At 40.4% G+C, this 17,341-nt stretch overlaps 1 protein-coding gene across 1 annotated transcript; it reads left to right on the forward strand.

Annotated features, from left to right (window-relative positions):
• The first annotated feature begins 29 nt into the window (after positions 1-29).
• LOC139710613 (C-type lectin mannose-binding isoform-like) lies at positions 30-17,097 on the forward strand. Its single transcript, XM_071622537.1, has 3 exons — positions 30-160; positions 16,299-16,855; positions 16,904-17,097. Exons 1-3 carry the CDS (start codon positions 30-32, stop codon positions 17,095-17,097), a joined length of 882 nt encoding a protein of 293 aa, XP_071478638.1.
• The last annotated feature ends 244 nt before the right edge of the window (positions 17,098-17,341 follow it).

The following is a 17,341-nucleotide window of genomic DNA, read 5'->3' on the forward strand; positions in this document are numbered from 1 at the left end:
AAAGGACGTGGTTGACCAGCACACCAAAGATGCAGTGGCTAGGATGTTTGATGCTGGCGAGCTTTACCCTACTCGCCCTACCGGCAGTACAGGGTGTTTGTCCGCCTAGAGACAGGATTATGATTTCTGGCTGGTTTGAGTTTGGACGATCATGTATTGGGTGAGAAAACGCCGAAGTATTTTATCAATTCTTCGCTATGTGTTCCCCCTCCCTCTCTCTTCAATAATTTCCTCTTGGGCACTAATCAATGCGATAGCACCATGTTCTTTTTGATATTTTTAGGAGATTCTACTGTTTGTTTATTCTAAACAAATTACACTAAACTTAATGTTTGTTCTTGAGCTGTTCTGTAATTGAATGCGGTAACTGAAGCAGTGATAACTTGAATGATAAACTAATCAATTTTTTCCTATGCACATTGACTACACCCTTATATCTTGGTCACTTATTTGCTTCTCATCAATGACTGTATAGTCCTGTCTTTTCGACTTTCTATTGTAGTCTCGCTGCCATTTTCTGTCAATGTGTATTTCTCTTGTTTAAAGCAACATTACATATCACATATGTTTTGTGCCTATACCCTGTGCGGTTTGTTTTTTTCAGCCGTATATTCCATTTTTTCAGTGATTCGAGTCTGATATTCTCCTGTTTGTGTAAGGGAGTTTTAGGCCAAGAATAAAATGGCTTCACGCCATTTAGCTCATCAACGCAGATTTCACAATTCATTGATTACTTCTAACTTGATTTACACCATTGTTAGACAAATTGTTACACATACTAGTCATAGTGTAATTATTTTTAAATCTTGTTCTTGTCCTTTGTAATTGCTACGCTATTATGCACAGCATGATAGCGCTGGTAATCCTTTAAGCGTTTCGATCACTAGAACAACCTCTTCTCACCTCAGCGACTGCTGAAACTCACACGCGTCATCCTGTTTGACATGTTGTATGTACATTAAACAACTATATGCTTCATGGATTATTCATCCACAAGGCATCTCCGCGTGGCTGAGGGTGGGGTAGCGCCTGCCCTAGAAAGAGCTTAACAGGTGTTCGAGTCCTGATCTCTCACTTCGCGTCATATCCATTCTACTCTGTCGACATTGCGACTTTAAGAAAACATGTGTGATGTCGTCAAGACGAAAAAAAAATGCAAATTCACGACGAGAGTCAAGTTTAAGACCACTTTTCCCCCACCCCTTTTTCCTCTCTCTCCACTTAATCACAGGTGGATGTCATGCTTGATTGTAAAATTCGTCTCTCTTTAATCCCAAGCTGCTTCCAAGCACGCCTCGGAAGAACAAGATTAGACCCCCTAGGGGAGGCGGATGGAGTCCTTTAAACCTTGAATGCGAGCGGCAGTGTTCCCTGCAGGCTGGAACTTACCCTCCACTCATAATAAAGCGCGCCCACACACACACACATCCACCTATAAACCTATACACACATACATACATTTACATGCACACATACATACACACACACATACACGTATGCATACACACTCATATAACACACACATTATCATTCAGACACCTAATGCACATGCGCACAATTTCCACATCGTATGTGTTTCTCAAAGCATACCATTATCGACACCTGTGATAAATGTCGATGTGCTAACGCATCGAAATAAAGTAAGCATATCCTTTTAAGAAGGCGATTTGGCATCGTTTTTCTATACCATTCTAAATCTAAAGATATTCCGACAGGTGATACACTGATTCATTTGCCCTGGACAATTGAGCCTATTATTAGAATAACTGCATTTCGGATGCAAACAATTATCTCCCGGGTCGTTACGGCGGAACGCACTATCAAATAACTGACGTTTCAGATGGGGAAAACATTCCTTCATGCCTAGTGGCACATATCCTTGTACACCTTCTGTTGCCTTAACATGTCACATTTAAAGACTGATGCCACTTCAAATTGTCATTTTCGAATTTCTGGGGCTCGTGAAAATGGCGACGAGCAGATACGGGGACTAACGCAATCACACTTTTCCCTTACCATAACAAAATGCTAGCATTATATAGGTGAAACTGAAAGAAAATAGCATCACATTTTACACTCAAGCACAAACGCAAAATAGTAATACATTTTCATATGTTTACTTTGATGTCAGATTTACCGAGATGTCAAGTTTCCCGAGTTATATCCATGCTAATCATCTAAATACCTGTCTTTGTAAACGCTTTCAGAAAAAAATCAAATGTTAATTCTTATTTCCTTTTTAATTTTTATCGTTTACAATTGTTTTGCTTTGTTTTGCTTCTGGAGGGATAAACTGTAATGTATGAGAGCAGATATTTACAAAAGACGTATACAAGTAAAGGTTGAATTGTCAAAGTTGTAAAGTCTTCTTCCTAGCTTATTAAAAAAGGGAAATTGCTACATTATCTCCTGACGACAGGTATTAAGTGCGACATATTTCATGAGATGCCGATAAGCAGGTGACGGTGTGTTCTCTCTCTCTCTCCCCCCCCCCCCCCACCCTGTCTTCTTTTGTCGTCAAATTGTCAAACCGGGGGAGAAGTGATACCCCGCTATACAATGAGGTAAAATTCGCAAAGACGGGAATGTTTTAATGAGGATAATCCGCACATTGCCAGATACCAAAGAGCAACGAAAGTTCATGACTTCGCCTGCCACGGCAAGTTGTGATGAGTAAGGTAAAAAGCTCAAACGCCACTCCCTCGGAGAGCCTTTTGCTGTGCTGACACAAATTATAATTCCAGGGCTTAAATAGGATTCTTTCCGATCTTTTATCATTGTAGAGAGCATCCCCCCTCCCGCGCCTTTTCTTTCCTTTTTTTCTCTTGATATACACACACACATACACGCAGAGCTAATCACACAGCCCCCCCCCCCCCCGCCCATTTGGGAACAGGATGCATTCTGTGAAATTTCCTCAAGATAAAAGCGAAGTTATGGGCGTGTCTATAATAAAAGGTGGCTCAAGGTTGGATGCTTGAATTTGTTAAAGTATGAATTCAAGTTTGAGTCAGAACTTACAAGCCAGTGACATATCTCCTGTCCGTGAAACATTTTATGCTCTCTTGTAACAAATGGCAAAAAGGATGACACAGTCTCTTCAGAAAAATCTACTCGGTACTGGGGGTAAGAATTATGGGTAAAGGGTAAAAGTGCAAAGAAAAGTCAAGAAAACCCTGTTTTTCCAGTAAACATCTTATCATAGTGAAGGAAAGGTTATTTTTCTTATTTCTGTAGTATTATTATTTGCGTTATCAGTATTATCATATTGTTATATCATTTTTGTTATCAATATCATTGTCATCATTACATCTATCTTAAATTATTAACTATACTGTGATTTAATAGGGACTAATTCATAATACACTAACCTTATGATAAGATACGAAAATAGTGCCACTGACCTTTAAGTCTTGCGTCACTTTATTTTACCGTTACGAAAGCTTTCGCTTTATTTATCTGTCATTCGCTATCACGAGAAGTCATGCTTTGATGATCTCGTCACTCGCTGAATTAAGTTTCTGTTCGTACGTGCTCCGCAGCCGAAACGGGGAGTGGCTCATACTGAAAGATCGGAACGGGTGCAAATTGAGGCATTTTTACTGGGATTTACAACCGTCTGGGATAGCTGATATCCGTTACGACGGAAGCTGTAGACCCTTACATCCATCCCCTAGCTGCCTTGTGCACAGACCAGACGCTGTCTGTCAACTAGGCGACTAGTATTCGGCGGTCTCTGGAGATGAGCTGGATTGGCGGTAAATGCGATATAGTCCTCTTGCTACGTGGTGCTTGCTACTTCACTGATATTCATTTTGGGGGACTCATGCAGTAGTTAGATCCGATAGCGGCAGCGGATGATAACTCTTTCTATGGCTGTCTGCCCCCTTTCTATCTCTCCCTTTCTACAAAATTAATGCAAACATAATAATGCGTTTCGCAATATCTCTGTGGGAAAGAATACAATGGCCCACAGTGTGTTCTGCGTGTTTGGTGTGTTCACAGTGTATCCACAATGCGTTCACATGGTCGACTTTGATGAACACACTGTGTCGAACGCTGAACCGTCTGGTTACACAGTGTGTTCACAGAGTCAACTATGTGAGCACATTGCGAACATACTGACGAGCAATTTATTATTGTTAAAACTGTCATATTTAAGACGGTGTTTCACACTGTTCCTTCCAGCAGGGATTGTATACAACAGAAAACCTTCCAACCATATTACATTGTATGCTTATGGGACACAAAATGATCCAAACCAGATACTTAGTAACGCATTGACATAACGGTTATAGGTCACTGTTCTTGTTTTGGAAGCCTGAAATGACTCATGAATGTAGGGCCTACTATGCTAGCCAAAGTCCGTGAATAATAATAAAAAACTTCTTGGCAGAGAATTAAATAATGTTAGGCAGGTTCTGTGACAGAAGAAATGAGAGAACCTATCATTGGTATAGTTGCTCTATTTTAACCCCAAGCTATAATGGTCTTTCATAAGAGAAAAACAAACCACACACATATAAGTTTACATGAGGACTATTGTCACCGATTCCATAGGCCCTACCCATGAAGTCATTAAGGTATAATGGAAGTATGTCCGACTGTCCTGATTAACAGAAATGGAAAACTAACCAAAACCATCTAAACAAATACTTATACATCTTATGACCTCATATCACTACAGAATAGAGAACTATCGATTGTTTACGTGCATGACATGTGGGTTTTTTTTTCTCTCTCTATTGGGGTTAATTAGCTCAGCATTAGATGACACCATTTTTTTTTCTTAATCTGGGAGTATCACGTTTGTGCGATTGTCCTTTGTCTGTGTGAAGTTATCTGCGTTCTTTATATTAATTGAAATAAAGCACAGACGAAAAGAAAAAAAAAATACATGAACCACAACGTGTCACGAATAATTATATTATGATTGTATAAGTTCGTAATTCTATGGGAAGTTGTGCGAGATTTTTTTTCTCTTAAGAATAGAATGAAATGTGACTGTAATGTTAATTGTTATTGACCTGTGTTAAACCCGATGAGATTGTTGCCTTTGAGGTGCAATAGAAGAACATTTGAGCAATATTTTTGTGTTTCGTGTTGTTAATCCAAGGTAAACCACATGCTGCTGCATTTCTATGCTATCTGTCCATCTGTAAAGACAGATACACTGAAAAAACATTGGTGTTAGATTTAAAACTACGGGCGTTAAATCTAACACCGATCATGTGTCAATAGGAGACCACACCCACATGTGTAGAAAGTATGTTGTGATGATGTTGAAAAGTGTTCACTTGGCACTTCGTGGTGTTAATTTGACACTGCAGCTGGTGATATTTTTGACACTGCTCTGGTGTTAATTCAACAATGACACCGCATGGTGCTGATTTGATATTGCTGGCGTTAATGTCAATGGTATGACACCCGCCAGGCTTCTTTCAATGTGTACATACGTTTAAAAAAAAACAATTACTTTATCGAAAACAGTAAACTAAGAAACTATTCAAAAAACAATTATGTGTTTTAAAGTGACACTCGGAGGAGTTGATCTAACACCACAAATGGGCATCGAAAATTTAACACCAGCTCGGTGTTTCATATTTAACACCTGCCTTTTTGCAGTGTATAGGTAGATGGAGACACTGAAATGGGATGACAGATAAGGGAAGCGAAGGAGAAAGTGCAGGGACGTGAGAAAAAAATAAAACAGTTAAGGTAGCCAACAGCCCGCCAACTCACGAGAACCAATGAAAGCTAAACTAGTAATGTTTAGAAAAATACTTTTTTTGAAGTCATTCTCTTTGAGAGGATGAGGATGAAACATTATTCTTGCTCCTATCTGGACAAGATGTCGAAATGATCCTATAAGTCCGACAACAGCTCAACGAGCGTGTCAAATGTTCATGGTCATGGACACTCATCTCTTGCTGTGCCGATACCCAAATTGAATTTCATCCTCCTTCTACCAAAACAGAAAGAGGAAAATGTTTTGTACACATGACACATGACGAATGTGGCTCAAACGAAACATTCTTTCTTCAGATGTGTCGACAGAATAGGGCTAGGGTAGCAATAGCTCGACAACGCGGGCGAATTTCGCGAGGGTTCTTCGGGATACCTGCAGGCACAACTGCGATAATCTTAGCAGATCTTCGTAGAATCCTCGAGGCCGACGAACACCCCCTGACAAAGATCCTCCCCTCTCTGAGTCACATGGGAGAGGATCAGTGTGCTAACACGTCTCCTCCTTTAACCCTATCACGTCCGTCATTTCAAAAGTCCATTGGCTTTGTATGATAAAAGCAATATTTCCAGTGGCAATGACGAAGTTAAAGAAAAATTCGAAGTTTCCTATAAAGCGTTGTTTGAGCTTAGACAGATGGGTGGTTGCCAAAGGAAAAATCTCTAATAACGCATCAAATCTGTCTGGGATTTCTGACAGGATGGATTACGAATAAAGGCTTTAAGGTTTCTGAAAGAATTCGCGAAGACGACGGTCAATTTTCCAATAATACTCACTTTTGTGTCAATGTCACTCGCTTCAAAAGCTGAAAGCTGCCAATGTGCCTGTCCTCGATATTTCTCACACTTGTCCAGTAAAGCTTACGCAGATGAAGAGATGAGCTTATAGGGTATAATTAAGTTGACCAGTTCCCAAACAAGGTGTACACTGACTCATCCATTGTTTAAGAAGCGAGACATGAAACAACCTATCACAGCTGACTATCTCAGTTTGGTTTTCTCCCCTTTATAGCCCTCTTTCCTCTTTTTACAAAACAACAGCAACAAAAACAAAAACAAAACACCCAAGCCTTGAAATTGTTGAGTACTGATATCTTTACATTAGAAAACACGACCATAATACTTGTCCACGTCTTCTTTATATTTTTTTTTTCTTTTAAGGGGCCAGAATAAGGAGAAGAGTTTGATTTCAATCGAGGTGAATGGCTCAGTCCCAAAAGAGTAAATTTATGTCGGAAGTGGAGTGGCTTTTGAACGGATTTCTGCTATGCGTCAAACGGCAAAATGGCGGAACGGGGATACTTACGACTCAGCGAGTTGCGTATTATATATGAATGCAGCAGTGATGCTCATACTGTTCACAGTGATATTATATTGAGGCTGAGGGCTGAAGGGAAAAACCACTTCTCGTATGATAGATACATTAGTAAATAGACAGCCGTCTTGTTAAAAGGGAAGTCCCCCATGTGTATTCAACCAATGCAGAAAGTTGAGTTAAACAGGCGTAAAAGAGAAAATAACTTTCAATTTATTTTGTCATTTTTCTAACAAAATTAATTGAGTATTTCTAAATCCTCTTACACTTCTTGAATCCACACTCGTATTTCTCTTTTGAATAAAGATTGAAGTCAGTAACTGACTAGCTGTCAGGTTTCCAGCTTCTTTTTTCATCGGGCCAAGCCGTCATAATAATATTTCTCTGATTGCTATGGCTTTCTATATAGTGACGCATTGACGTGGTGAAAATATATTTGAACATCAATTGTTATTATGTCAAATACCTCTCTAATGTGCTATCCTTTCACACAAACCTATATCAATGGTAGTTAAATGGATCGTATTGTTTTGGTTGAGACTTAATTTCAGGTTTCTAACATTTCTTGGTGAGATAATGAGAAACCTCTTATGAAATATAAAAGAGCATGTAATTCTATGAGAAATTCAATGTTTATTTGATGAAAATTGATTTTTAAATGGCCGAGATATCCAAAAAAAGAGCGATTCTAATAAAGTGTGGGACCCACACTTTATTACGATCGTTTTGTTTTACTTTCTTTTTGGATGTTTCAGTCATTCCGAACCCGATTTTAATCAAATAAACTTTGAATTCCTGTTAAAATGGTATGCTCTGTACTATGTCATCAGTGGTTTCTTGGTATCTCGCAAAAAGTTAACAGCCCAATTTTCATCTCCACCAATGTCATACCATCCATTTAACCCTTTGTGTGCTTTGAGCGCCGATTGGGGCAGAAAACACCATAAACTTGCAAATACTGTCCAAAATTCCCCGGCACGGAAAGGGTTAAAACGTGACAAGGGTAACAGAACCCAGGCTATACAGTCACTCACTTTGGGGGCTTCACACGTTCAGCAATAAGCTTTCGAGTAAAGTGCCCTGGTGACTGCAACACCGAATCAAACTCAACACATTCCTTTCTTTTCTGGGCTCATCGCTAAAAGTAGGCCCTAATATTTACATGAATATGTGTATTTATAGAAGTATCTGCGTGTTAAAATAGTGATCAATAATTGGCAGTGATGCAACCATAACTTCCGAAAGCTAGGTGCATGCCAAATGACGTTCTGAAAATACAGAACTCACCCAGATTCATGGATACAAACTCAGACATATGCCTGTTCTAACACTGTCTAATGTACGCTTCCATGTGGAAATAAGATTTCCCGCGGGAAAAAAAAAAAATCATCCTCCTTTCTATTAGTGTTGTTAAATGCTTTACTTGACATTAAAGATACAACGGGTAGGTCATCATCAGGAATAACGATAACATTGATTCTTCTGGTCTTCGATGGAGCCTGTTTGACAAAATAATTCACTAAACATAAAACATTCCTAAAAACAGATAAAAAATAGGTGAACTAAAACACAGAATGATAACTAAAACAAATCATTATAAGCATAGCAATACTGATTATTGTCAACAGTGTAATACTTTTGGCAAGGAAAAAAAAAAAGGTAGGGATTTTAGTGGTTGTTCAATCACCCATGTCGATATTTAAATGCATGAATTGGAATTGAACAACAACAACAACAACAGCAACAGCAACAGCAGCAACAACAAACAAACAAACAAACAAACAAACAAACACACACACTTATGTTTGTGGCAATGCAAGTACACAAGGTGTAAAATCTTCTAAGTCATTACTGAGTTACCGCACGTGCCTCCTGGGAAGGGACATAAGTAGGGACAGACTGATGATGCGGAATTATGGTATTATATGCCGTCGATTAACTTACGGTGCTATGATCGATTGCCATTTCATTCAAATACTGGATTGTAAAGGACTACTCACTTCTCGTTCTCCGGTCCTGACCTGATAGTAAATAATGGAGTGAGCTTGCTATTGCCAGATATGTTGATTCACCCACATCTATTCACTGGCAAAGATTATTTGTGAGCCTAAATATGATTCAAGTTTTGGACGATCACCAAGTTTTTCTCTTTTTTTTTTTGGTTATTAATTAGTGAGTCACCAACAACAGTGCAGATAAGGTATAGGGATGAATATAAACACCTTTTCATTGGCATATTAGTATGATTGTGCACTTATATTCTTTGTTGAAAGGGAAAATAGAGAAATTAGATGTAAGACATATGATATTCATTGATATTCAATGTAATTTCATATTATATGAGCACGTACATATATAGATAATCATACCATATAGCCCATCCGTATATCCGTGTAAACGTGTCTGTATACTTTACATTCATAGAGAGCGACCATGCTGTTCTGAAGAACATCGTTATTATTTCAACATAAGATTAAAGGTATTTAATTAAGATCAAAGGTATCGTTTACCTTTGGCAGCAATGATTTTAAAAAAGTTCGAGTTATCACATTTGATGCATATGTGTAGGTCAGTTGTATCACGAAACATCCTACCGCACAAACATATCACAATAAAGCCTAAAGTATAAGGAGATATCTCTATTACATTTTCTTACTATAAAACTGTAGACGGTTTAGTCTAGAAACAATTTTATAGTAGCAATTGTTCACATTTTGTATATCTAACAATACTTAACATTGATTATACTGACTAACATTTTTACATTGCTTGTTTCTATTCCTAACTCACAATTTAGGATATTTCGATTCACTAAAGCTGGGTTTTGTTTCATTTGCAAATGGTAAATAAAGCCTTTAAGAGACCCATAAGATTGAATGTTTTTCGTTCCATTGCCGCTCACATGCTGTAACTTAAAATCTGGCCTCCTTCCAGATTACAGATCTTGGCTTCAGCTTCCCTAATAATTGATAATCACTTCAATCAGCTTATTCAGAGACTACTAGTATGTCGCTATTCTGGAGTGATAAACTTGGCTCATCTTGAAAGGTTTACATGCATATGATGTTTAAGTGCCTCCCGCTACTAGATGGCGGAAACCAAGTAGGCACTGTAAGTGTGTATTGAGATTGACAGGTGAGTGCTGAATACCTTCTCACCTCAAACGACACACTAACAAAAAATAGGAGTGCAAATATGTACCCCTAGGGGTACAGATGCTTGTCCCTATACAAGGAACCCTAGAGGTACTCATCTGTACCCCATACCATCCCTTTAACTTGATTGGATCTTGGCGGGAGAGATGCCACAAGAGCTAAAATGCTTTCAGTCTGAGTCCATATATATAATGTGATACCAAATACTGTCATTATTGAAGGAGTATCTCTCAGAATTGAGGACCCAATGTTGATGACATTTTTAGCGCTCATTCAGAAGCAAGCTGTATATAGTTGATACTGGGACAAATGGAAGAGTTTCTTCTCTTCTTCTCCTTCGTCCCTTCGTCTTCCTCGTCATCTTCTCTATGTCTCTTCTTCCTTATTCTTCTTCTTCATCTTGTTCGCCGTCTTCTTTTTTTATTTGTACTTTCTTTTTTCTTCACATTATAGGATTCTTCTATTTCTCCTCCTCCTTGATGTCCTTCTCGTCTCATCATCATCATCATCATCATCATCATCTCCGTCCCCCTTCTTCTTCCTGTACTAAAACCCCTCTAGATTTCTTGACACTGGCGGTGTCAGAGTAATTATCCATTAAGTATAAATGGCACTCAAAATACGGCATATAAATAGACCATAAGCACGACCGTGTTCGGAGGGAGATGAATATGCCCGTACATTTATAATCCCCACTTACCAACGTATATTCTTTGTCTATCATCGTGGAACAGGCCTAGTTTGATTACCACCGACATTGTGAGGATGTGAGAAAGGTTACGAGGAAATCAGTGATAGAATGCCTTCCATCAACTTTCACCCAGTACCTCCTCTGCACCCCTCCCACTCTCATCCAGTATTTTGAACCACACACCCTTTCACCTAGTATTTTGCAGCACAAAAACTGCCTCCCTCCCGTCCTTTTATGTGTACTGCTTTTTTTTATTCTTTCTACTTGTTCTTAGTTTTGTCTTTTCTTTTTGCTAGCTCCTCGTCGTTCTCTCCCACCTGCTTTATCCTTCCTGAGTTGTTCTCCTTTTCCTTCTTCCAATGCTCTTCCAACATTACCATTGCCGTCATCACCGTCATCAACGTCATCATCATCATCGTCATCATCATCATCATCAGCATCATCATCAGCATCATCATCATCATCACCATTATCGTCGTCGTCCCCATTCTGTTCTTCCATTTTAGGCTCCTTTCCTCCTCCGTGTCCTCCCAGTCTTCCTCTTATCGTATCCCTCCCGTGGACGCCCGGCTGTCATTTCTTAAAACCGTCTCCGTCAGTCAAGCGCCGCAAAACTCGAATTACAATAATGACTTTGATGCGCTCATAATTAACTGTTTTGGTGCTAATCCGAGCACGGCGGTGTCAACCTGATAACTTGATCTGTTCATCTTTCTTGAACAGCACACCACGTGACAAGCCGTAGCTGAGGAAGTAACGCCCTCCTCGGCGCATTCTGTACGACCTCCGGGTTTCTATCTTGTGTCGGAGTCAGGGCTTGTATGGGAGTGGCCTCAGACAAGGCTAGAAGCTGTGCTGTCAAAGAAATTATATGATTGTTACTTGGAACGTTTTTGTTTCTTCCTTTTTATAAGATAATCAGCGCTAAAACATTGGTAAGAAAAAAAAATGTTTCGAAAAAACTATAAAGAAATATAAGGTAATGAATCAAGTCTATGTTGCAAATAAGGGTAGATCACGATGTACTCTATCTGTTTCTTCAGTATAATGTTCACAAGAACACCAAGCAAGTAGGGCCTACATCTCCAAATCAGTTTCATTGCTACCTCAGTAACAATCATTCTAACGCTGGAATAAACAATAGCAACAGATGGTCATACTACATGCACTCGGGTCTTACATGCAGCTAGAATGCAGCCTCACAAACCTGAACGTGCATGTTGATGTAATTTCACAGAAGTATCCTGATTAACCATGAGAACTATCATTAACTGTCACTAATCAATTTGCCTCATGACAGAAATTTAATCCTAGCGAAGACACCCACGACCGACTGTCAATTTGTTGTCACTTTAAAGCCCACCTCATTTATCGGAGTGCCATAACTCGATCTTAGCTCCTGCTTAGAACATCATGTGACACGACTTCATGACTCTGTCAATGGACGGGATGTTAAAACTAATGAGCGGAAGATGCTCACTCTTCTGTGTTTTTTCCATATTGGTTTTGGTATTGGCCGATAACACTGGTGACGTCATATATCACGTGAATGAGCCTCGTGCTCTCGGGAGCATCCGGGTCTCGGGAAACGTTGCGTCATCTCGGAGCGTAAACTTCATTGCAAGATTGGTTGAAGTCTGTTCTCAAAACGTATGACGGAAGAACAAAAGTTTGTTGTTGTTTTTTTACCTATCATTGCAGCGAAATTTGGTGCAGTTGTGATTTGTGAATAAAGTTCCAGAAGAAACAGCGGCAATGACGATTGTTTTTTTTTTATATTCTATTGCAGATTTTTCGACAACATTGGAAGATACAAAGGTCCGAGTTTCATTTTATACTTTCAATGACAGCCAACCATAGGCGTAACATCCTGCTCATTCTAAATTAGTACATCGAAAGAGGTGCATTTTGATGAGAATGGATAAGACTTTAAAAGGTTCCAAGGAGAGGAAGAATTGCTGAATCATTCGTTTCAATCCCAGTCAGATTTCTTTTTAATGTTGTTCTCTCATTTACAAAATAACAACATCAAAAATAATGTTCCTTCTCAGACAGGCTTTATTGGTCGATCTTTAGGGGCGCGTCTTTCTGTACCGGGCAGGACTAAGTTTTAAACAATGGTCATGATGGTCTAATACAGTGGACACAACCCATTTGTAATTTCCACCCAATGTCCAAGGCAATCCATTTTGATTGTCTTCTTATATGGGAATACACTGTAATTGTTCTACGATCTGAGTTTTTGTATCAGAACTCTTTGCCAAGAGTATTCGGCGGGCCCTGGTAATCAAGCAGGAATCTAGACAATGCGAAAGGGGACTTCAGCCGGGTTTTTTTTTTGTCACACATTCTAGGGCGACCCAAAGAACGGGTATCCTACTATTCCTATGATTCTGTCAGAGGCATGAACATTATACTGACCAATCCACTCTTACCTGCACATGACCATTTGAGTCTCGGCCGATTTGCTTTTTTTTTCCTGGTACGGTAATACCAGGCGAACAGATCAATTATTCTCATAATCTTTGAAAAGATTGACAATAAACTATTCAAAAACCCTACCACAACAACAACGACAATGACGACGACGACAACAACAACAACAAAAACACAACAACAACAATGCCACAAGCACGCACACTCACACGTTCAAACACACCTACACGCACATGCAGTCACTCAGACCAGGAAAGGGGGCTATAATTTAAAGGGATAAATCGATGAATGTATCAGTTGTGTCATATGGAGGCAGACTGAGAAAGCTACTTTGATTGCAAATGAAAGTAGGGTGCCTATAATCTTGCTGACTATTCTGCAGGACCCTTTACTTATCTTGAAAGGAAATATCACAAATTTCTTGAGGAGTTATTAAAGCCCGACGGAGGGCTGAGATAGATGATCGAGGTGCATTGAATAGAACACAGGTGTATGATTACTCAGGAGTGAGTCACACCAAGGAGTTGAAGCTCCTTGGTCACACATTATCCAGACTCCTCGCAAATACCCCGTGGTCACCGTATCTCGGTAAAACATTCTTCAATACACAAAGTGAAAGTGGGCTAGATTCCCCCGCAACAGTCAAATTTTCCTCACAATAAAATCAAACTGAGCGAGGCAATTCAAAACAAAGCAAAACGATTAAGGTTGTAAAGAAATCAGTGAAATCCATTCGTTCTTTGCAGTTGCTGATTAGAGGCTATTGGATGTCAATTCCACACGTGCAACACGTGGGTTTAGAGAACTACCTTCAGCCAAGGAGGTACACGTATCACCTCCTTGCTTCAGCATTATTACTGCGTGGAGAATTGATCACTCCCACTCGATCTGGTAACCATGGCAACCAATGTTGAACATCGGTTTGGCACGAGATCTTGTCTCCGGAGTCTCGGATCTTATTATTCATTTTCCGGCCTTCTGGATTCATTTCGTTCTCTTCTTCCAATGCCCCCTTTTTTTTTTCTCCTGTGTCTCAAATTCTCTACCTCGCAGGATCATACGGCTTGTTCTTCATTTTTCTGGTGGTGGTTGTCTGCCTTTGATGATTCAACATCTAGCGCCTGCGACTGATTGATAACAAATGGCTTTTATACTTCTATGAGAATGAGAGAGAGAGAGAGAGAGAGAGAGAGAGAGAGAGGGGTGGGCCACATGAAAAAATGTCACACATTTAAACGTCTCCTCGACATAATATTTTCAGAGTTTCCTTCCACATCAAGAGAGAATCGAACCCATCGCGTCGCTGTTCAGTAACGTTTCTGACATTAATCTGGCATACTGGATCTGTCACACACATGTGTACCTTGATAAGCCATATACCTTCAAAAGTTGTCGATATTCAACTGTATCTCTTCCACTCGATAATGATAAAGCATGCTGCACTTACTTTTTAGCTGTCTATCACCAATGGTGATTGCTGTGGTTGCTGTTGGCTAATGGCAATACTGTACAAAGAATATTCTTTTACGCGTGTTTAGGGGTTCTTCACTGGGGTTAGGGATTTTGAGAGAGACAAGAGGAAAAAATCATTAAAAAAATCTTCCGCTGTCAAGTTGGGAGGTTCTAAAGAGCAATGATGTGGCAGTCAAGTCACTAGCGGGACAACTTCCGTTTTCACAGGGATTTTTTTTTTACATAATTCAGTTTTGAGCTACAATTACTGAGACTGTATGGTAAAATACAGCACAGTATTCCAGACTGCTGTAGTGCCGTCATAGTAACTACAACTAAATTGGATTGAGTTGAATTCATAGCGAAAAATAGGCAACGGTTATGAGCACGACATATTTCTGGTAGCCCACCCTTCTTTCAGCTAGGGGCCATTTAAGGATGAACTCTTCTCTGCAAATCCATCAAATTTTGACAAAAATTGTCACTGCAGGCTGGCGATTGGCATTGGGGCGGTAATTCTCTGTGGTAACAAATCATGGCATTTCGTAATTACGTCAGTTAGCATCGGACTCGTCCATTTTTAGCATCACGACAGCTGTTTTTAGACACTGATTAGAGCCCAATGACATTAGTTGTTCACAAAAATTACGAGTTTTATAAAAATATAATTTGATCAACCATGCAGTGCAGCAATGCAAATGGAAATGATGTTGTGGCTCAGTGGATATCATTCTGAAAGTCCAAGGTTCGAATCGCGTGGTAGCTGCAGCTGTGATGCCCTTTTAGCAAGGCACTTTCCCCGCAATGTCTCATACCTCCGGGTTGGGGGGGGGGGGGGGGTTACAGCTGCACTTTTCATGGTTAATTCAATGGAAGCAGTCATTGCTCCTCCAACGACTACGTAAAATTAATGTTATAAAGCATAATTGAAGCTGATCACTATTTTACTGGTGTAATTTTTCTTAATTGCTTTGCGAAACATGATCCAAAGTGACACTTTATCTGCCACAGCGCGCGATTAATCTACATGATTGAGCTTGAGCCACTTTAATCCTACTGTATTGTGCTTCCATAATCTTGTGTATCACACTGTATATTTTGTAAATGAACAAAAAGATCACTGGATGTTGGATATTTTCTGTTCCATCACGAAAATGTATGATGTGAAGCTCTCTTCATTATCTCGACATAATTATCAGCTACTTGAATTTCTAAATTTGAGTTAGTGTTTTGCTTGATTATTTATTGCCTATGAAATAAATACCATCCTCGCAAAATCTGCAAGGTTAATGTTCTTTAATAATGCATGCATGGAACGTGAATGTGTAGCTCGACACCATGCACAATGACATGATGTCAACCTGACAAGACGGCCTCATTGGTACGATGACACTGAAAGTCTTGGATATATAGGACACTTATATTTTCATTCACTCGATCTCTCCCTCTCTCTGTTTTCCTCTCACAATTTCATTTTATTTTATCTTATTCTGTCATTTCTTAGAATCTCGCATCGAATCAGGATGAATTTTCGCGAGGCAACGTTTTTCTGCCAGCGCTACGGGGGCTCCCTCTACGCCCTCGACTCGCCGAGTAAGAACAACATCATGCTGAGCTATCTGACGACGGTCTTTGGCAATGGGAGACGACAGAAATTCTGGACCGGTTACTACAAGGCGGAAAACGCCCTCGGGTGGAGGTGGACGACCGGATCCACGTCTCAGTACACGGACTGGGAGCCTGGCAAGCCGGCGACGAGTAACGAGGCCCTGGGAGCCGTCGCCTGGGGTGGCACCCACTATTGGAAGCACACTTGGCAGGACGAGCCGCTGAGTGCGTCATTCGCCTTTATCTGTCAGGCGCCCGCCATGAGCGCCAGTGGCCAGCCGTACCCTCCGCCTACATTCCCTCCTATCCAGCCGGCTAATCCAGGACCATGGCCAGGACCAGGACCCAATACCCCCGTGAATCCTGGCCCAGGTGCAGGACCAGTCAACCCAAACACTCCCATCAACCCTAACGTTCCCATGACTCCCGGAGCAGGACCAGTTAATCCAGGTAATCCTGGCGTTTGGCCAGCTGGAGGCACGCCCAACAACCCCGTGGTACCTGGCACGCCCCTCAACCCCGCGGTACCTGGCACACCCAACAACCCCGCGGTACCTGGCACACCAAACAACCCTGGCATGCCTGGTGGCGGTGCCCCCAACAATCCGACAATTCCCCGTCCCGGACCAGGCGGTCCCGCCGTGATACGGAGAGGCTACCCTCAACGCTTACAACATTTGTTAGCTGTCCCATAATGCATCACCACGATATGTCTAAAATATTCCCCGTCACTTGCCCAGGACATGTGATAGACACTGCCACGTAATATACGTTGACATTGTATGGATCCCGGTTTTCATTAACCACTGAACACAACGCAGAGTGGATGACATCTGTCAAGGCCGTTATACTTAACTTTTATCAAGTTCATTTCACACTAGATGAAAAAATAAAGAATAGTTATCAGTGATTTCGCTTCGCGTCTGTGCAACAAATAAA

This window comes from Diadema antillarum, unplaced genomic scaffold, assembly GCF_040938485.1.
Source record: "Diadema antillarum isolate AM-2024a unplaced genomic scaffold, OU_Dant_1.0 seq00001548_RagTag, whole genome shotgun sequence".
Taxonomy (NCBI): Eukaryota; Metazoa; Echinodermata; class Echinoidea; order Diadematoida; family Diadematidae; genus Diadema; species Diadema antillarum.

What these genes read in the sequence shown, in the direction of transcription:
- LOC139710613 (XM_071622537.1), top strand. Translation starts at nt 30, where the DNA reads ATGCAGTGGCTAGGATGTTTGATGCTGGCGAGCTTTACCCTACTCGCC. An exon ending in TTTGGACGATCATGTATTGG is followed by an intron (nt 161 to 16,298) that starts GTGAGAAAACGC and finishes GTCATTTCTTAG; the next exon opens with AATCTCGCATCGAATCAGGA. An exon ending in AGGACCAGTTAATCCAGGTA is followed by an intron (nt 16,856 to 16,903) that starts ATCCTGGCGTTT and finishes ACCCCGTGGTAC; the next exon opens with CTGGCACGCCCCTCAACCCC.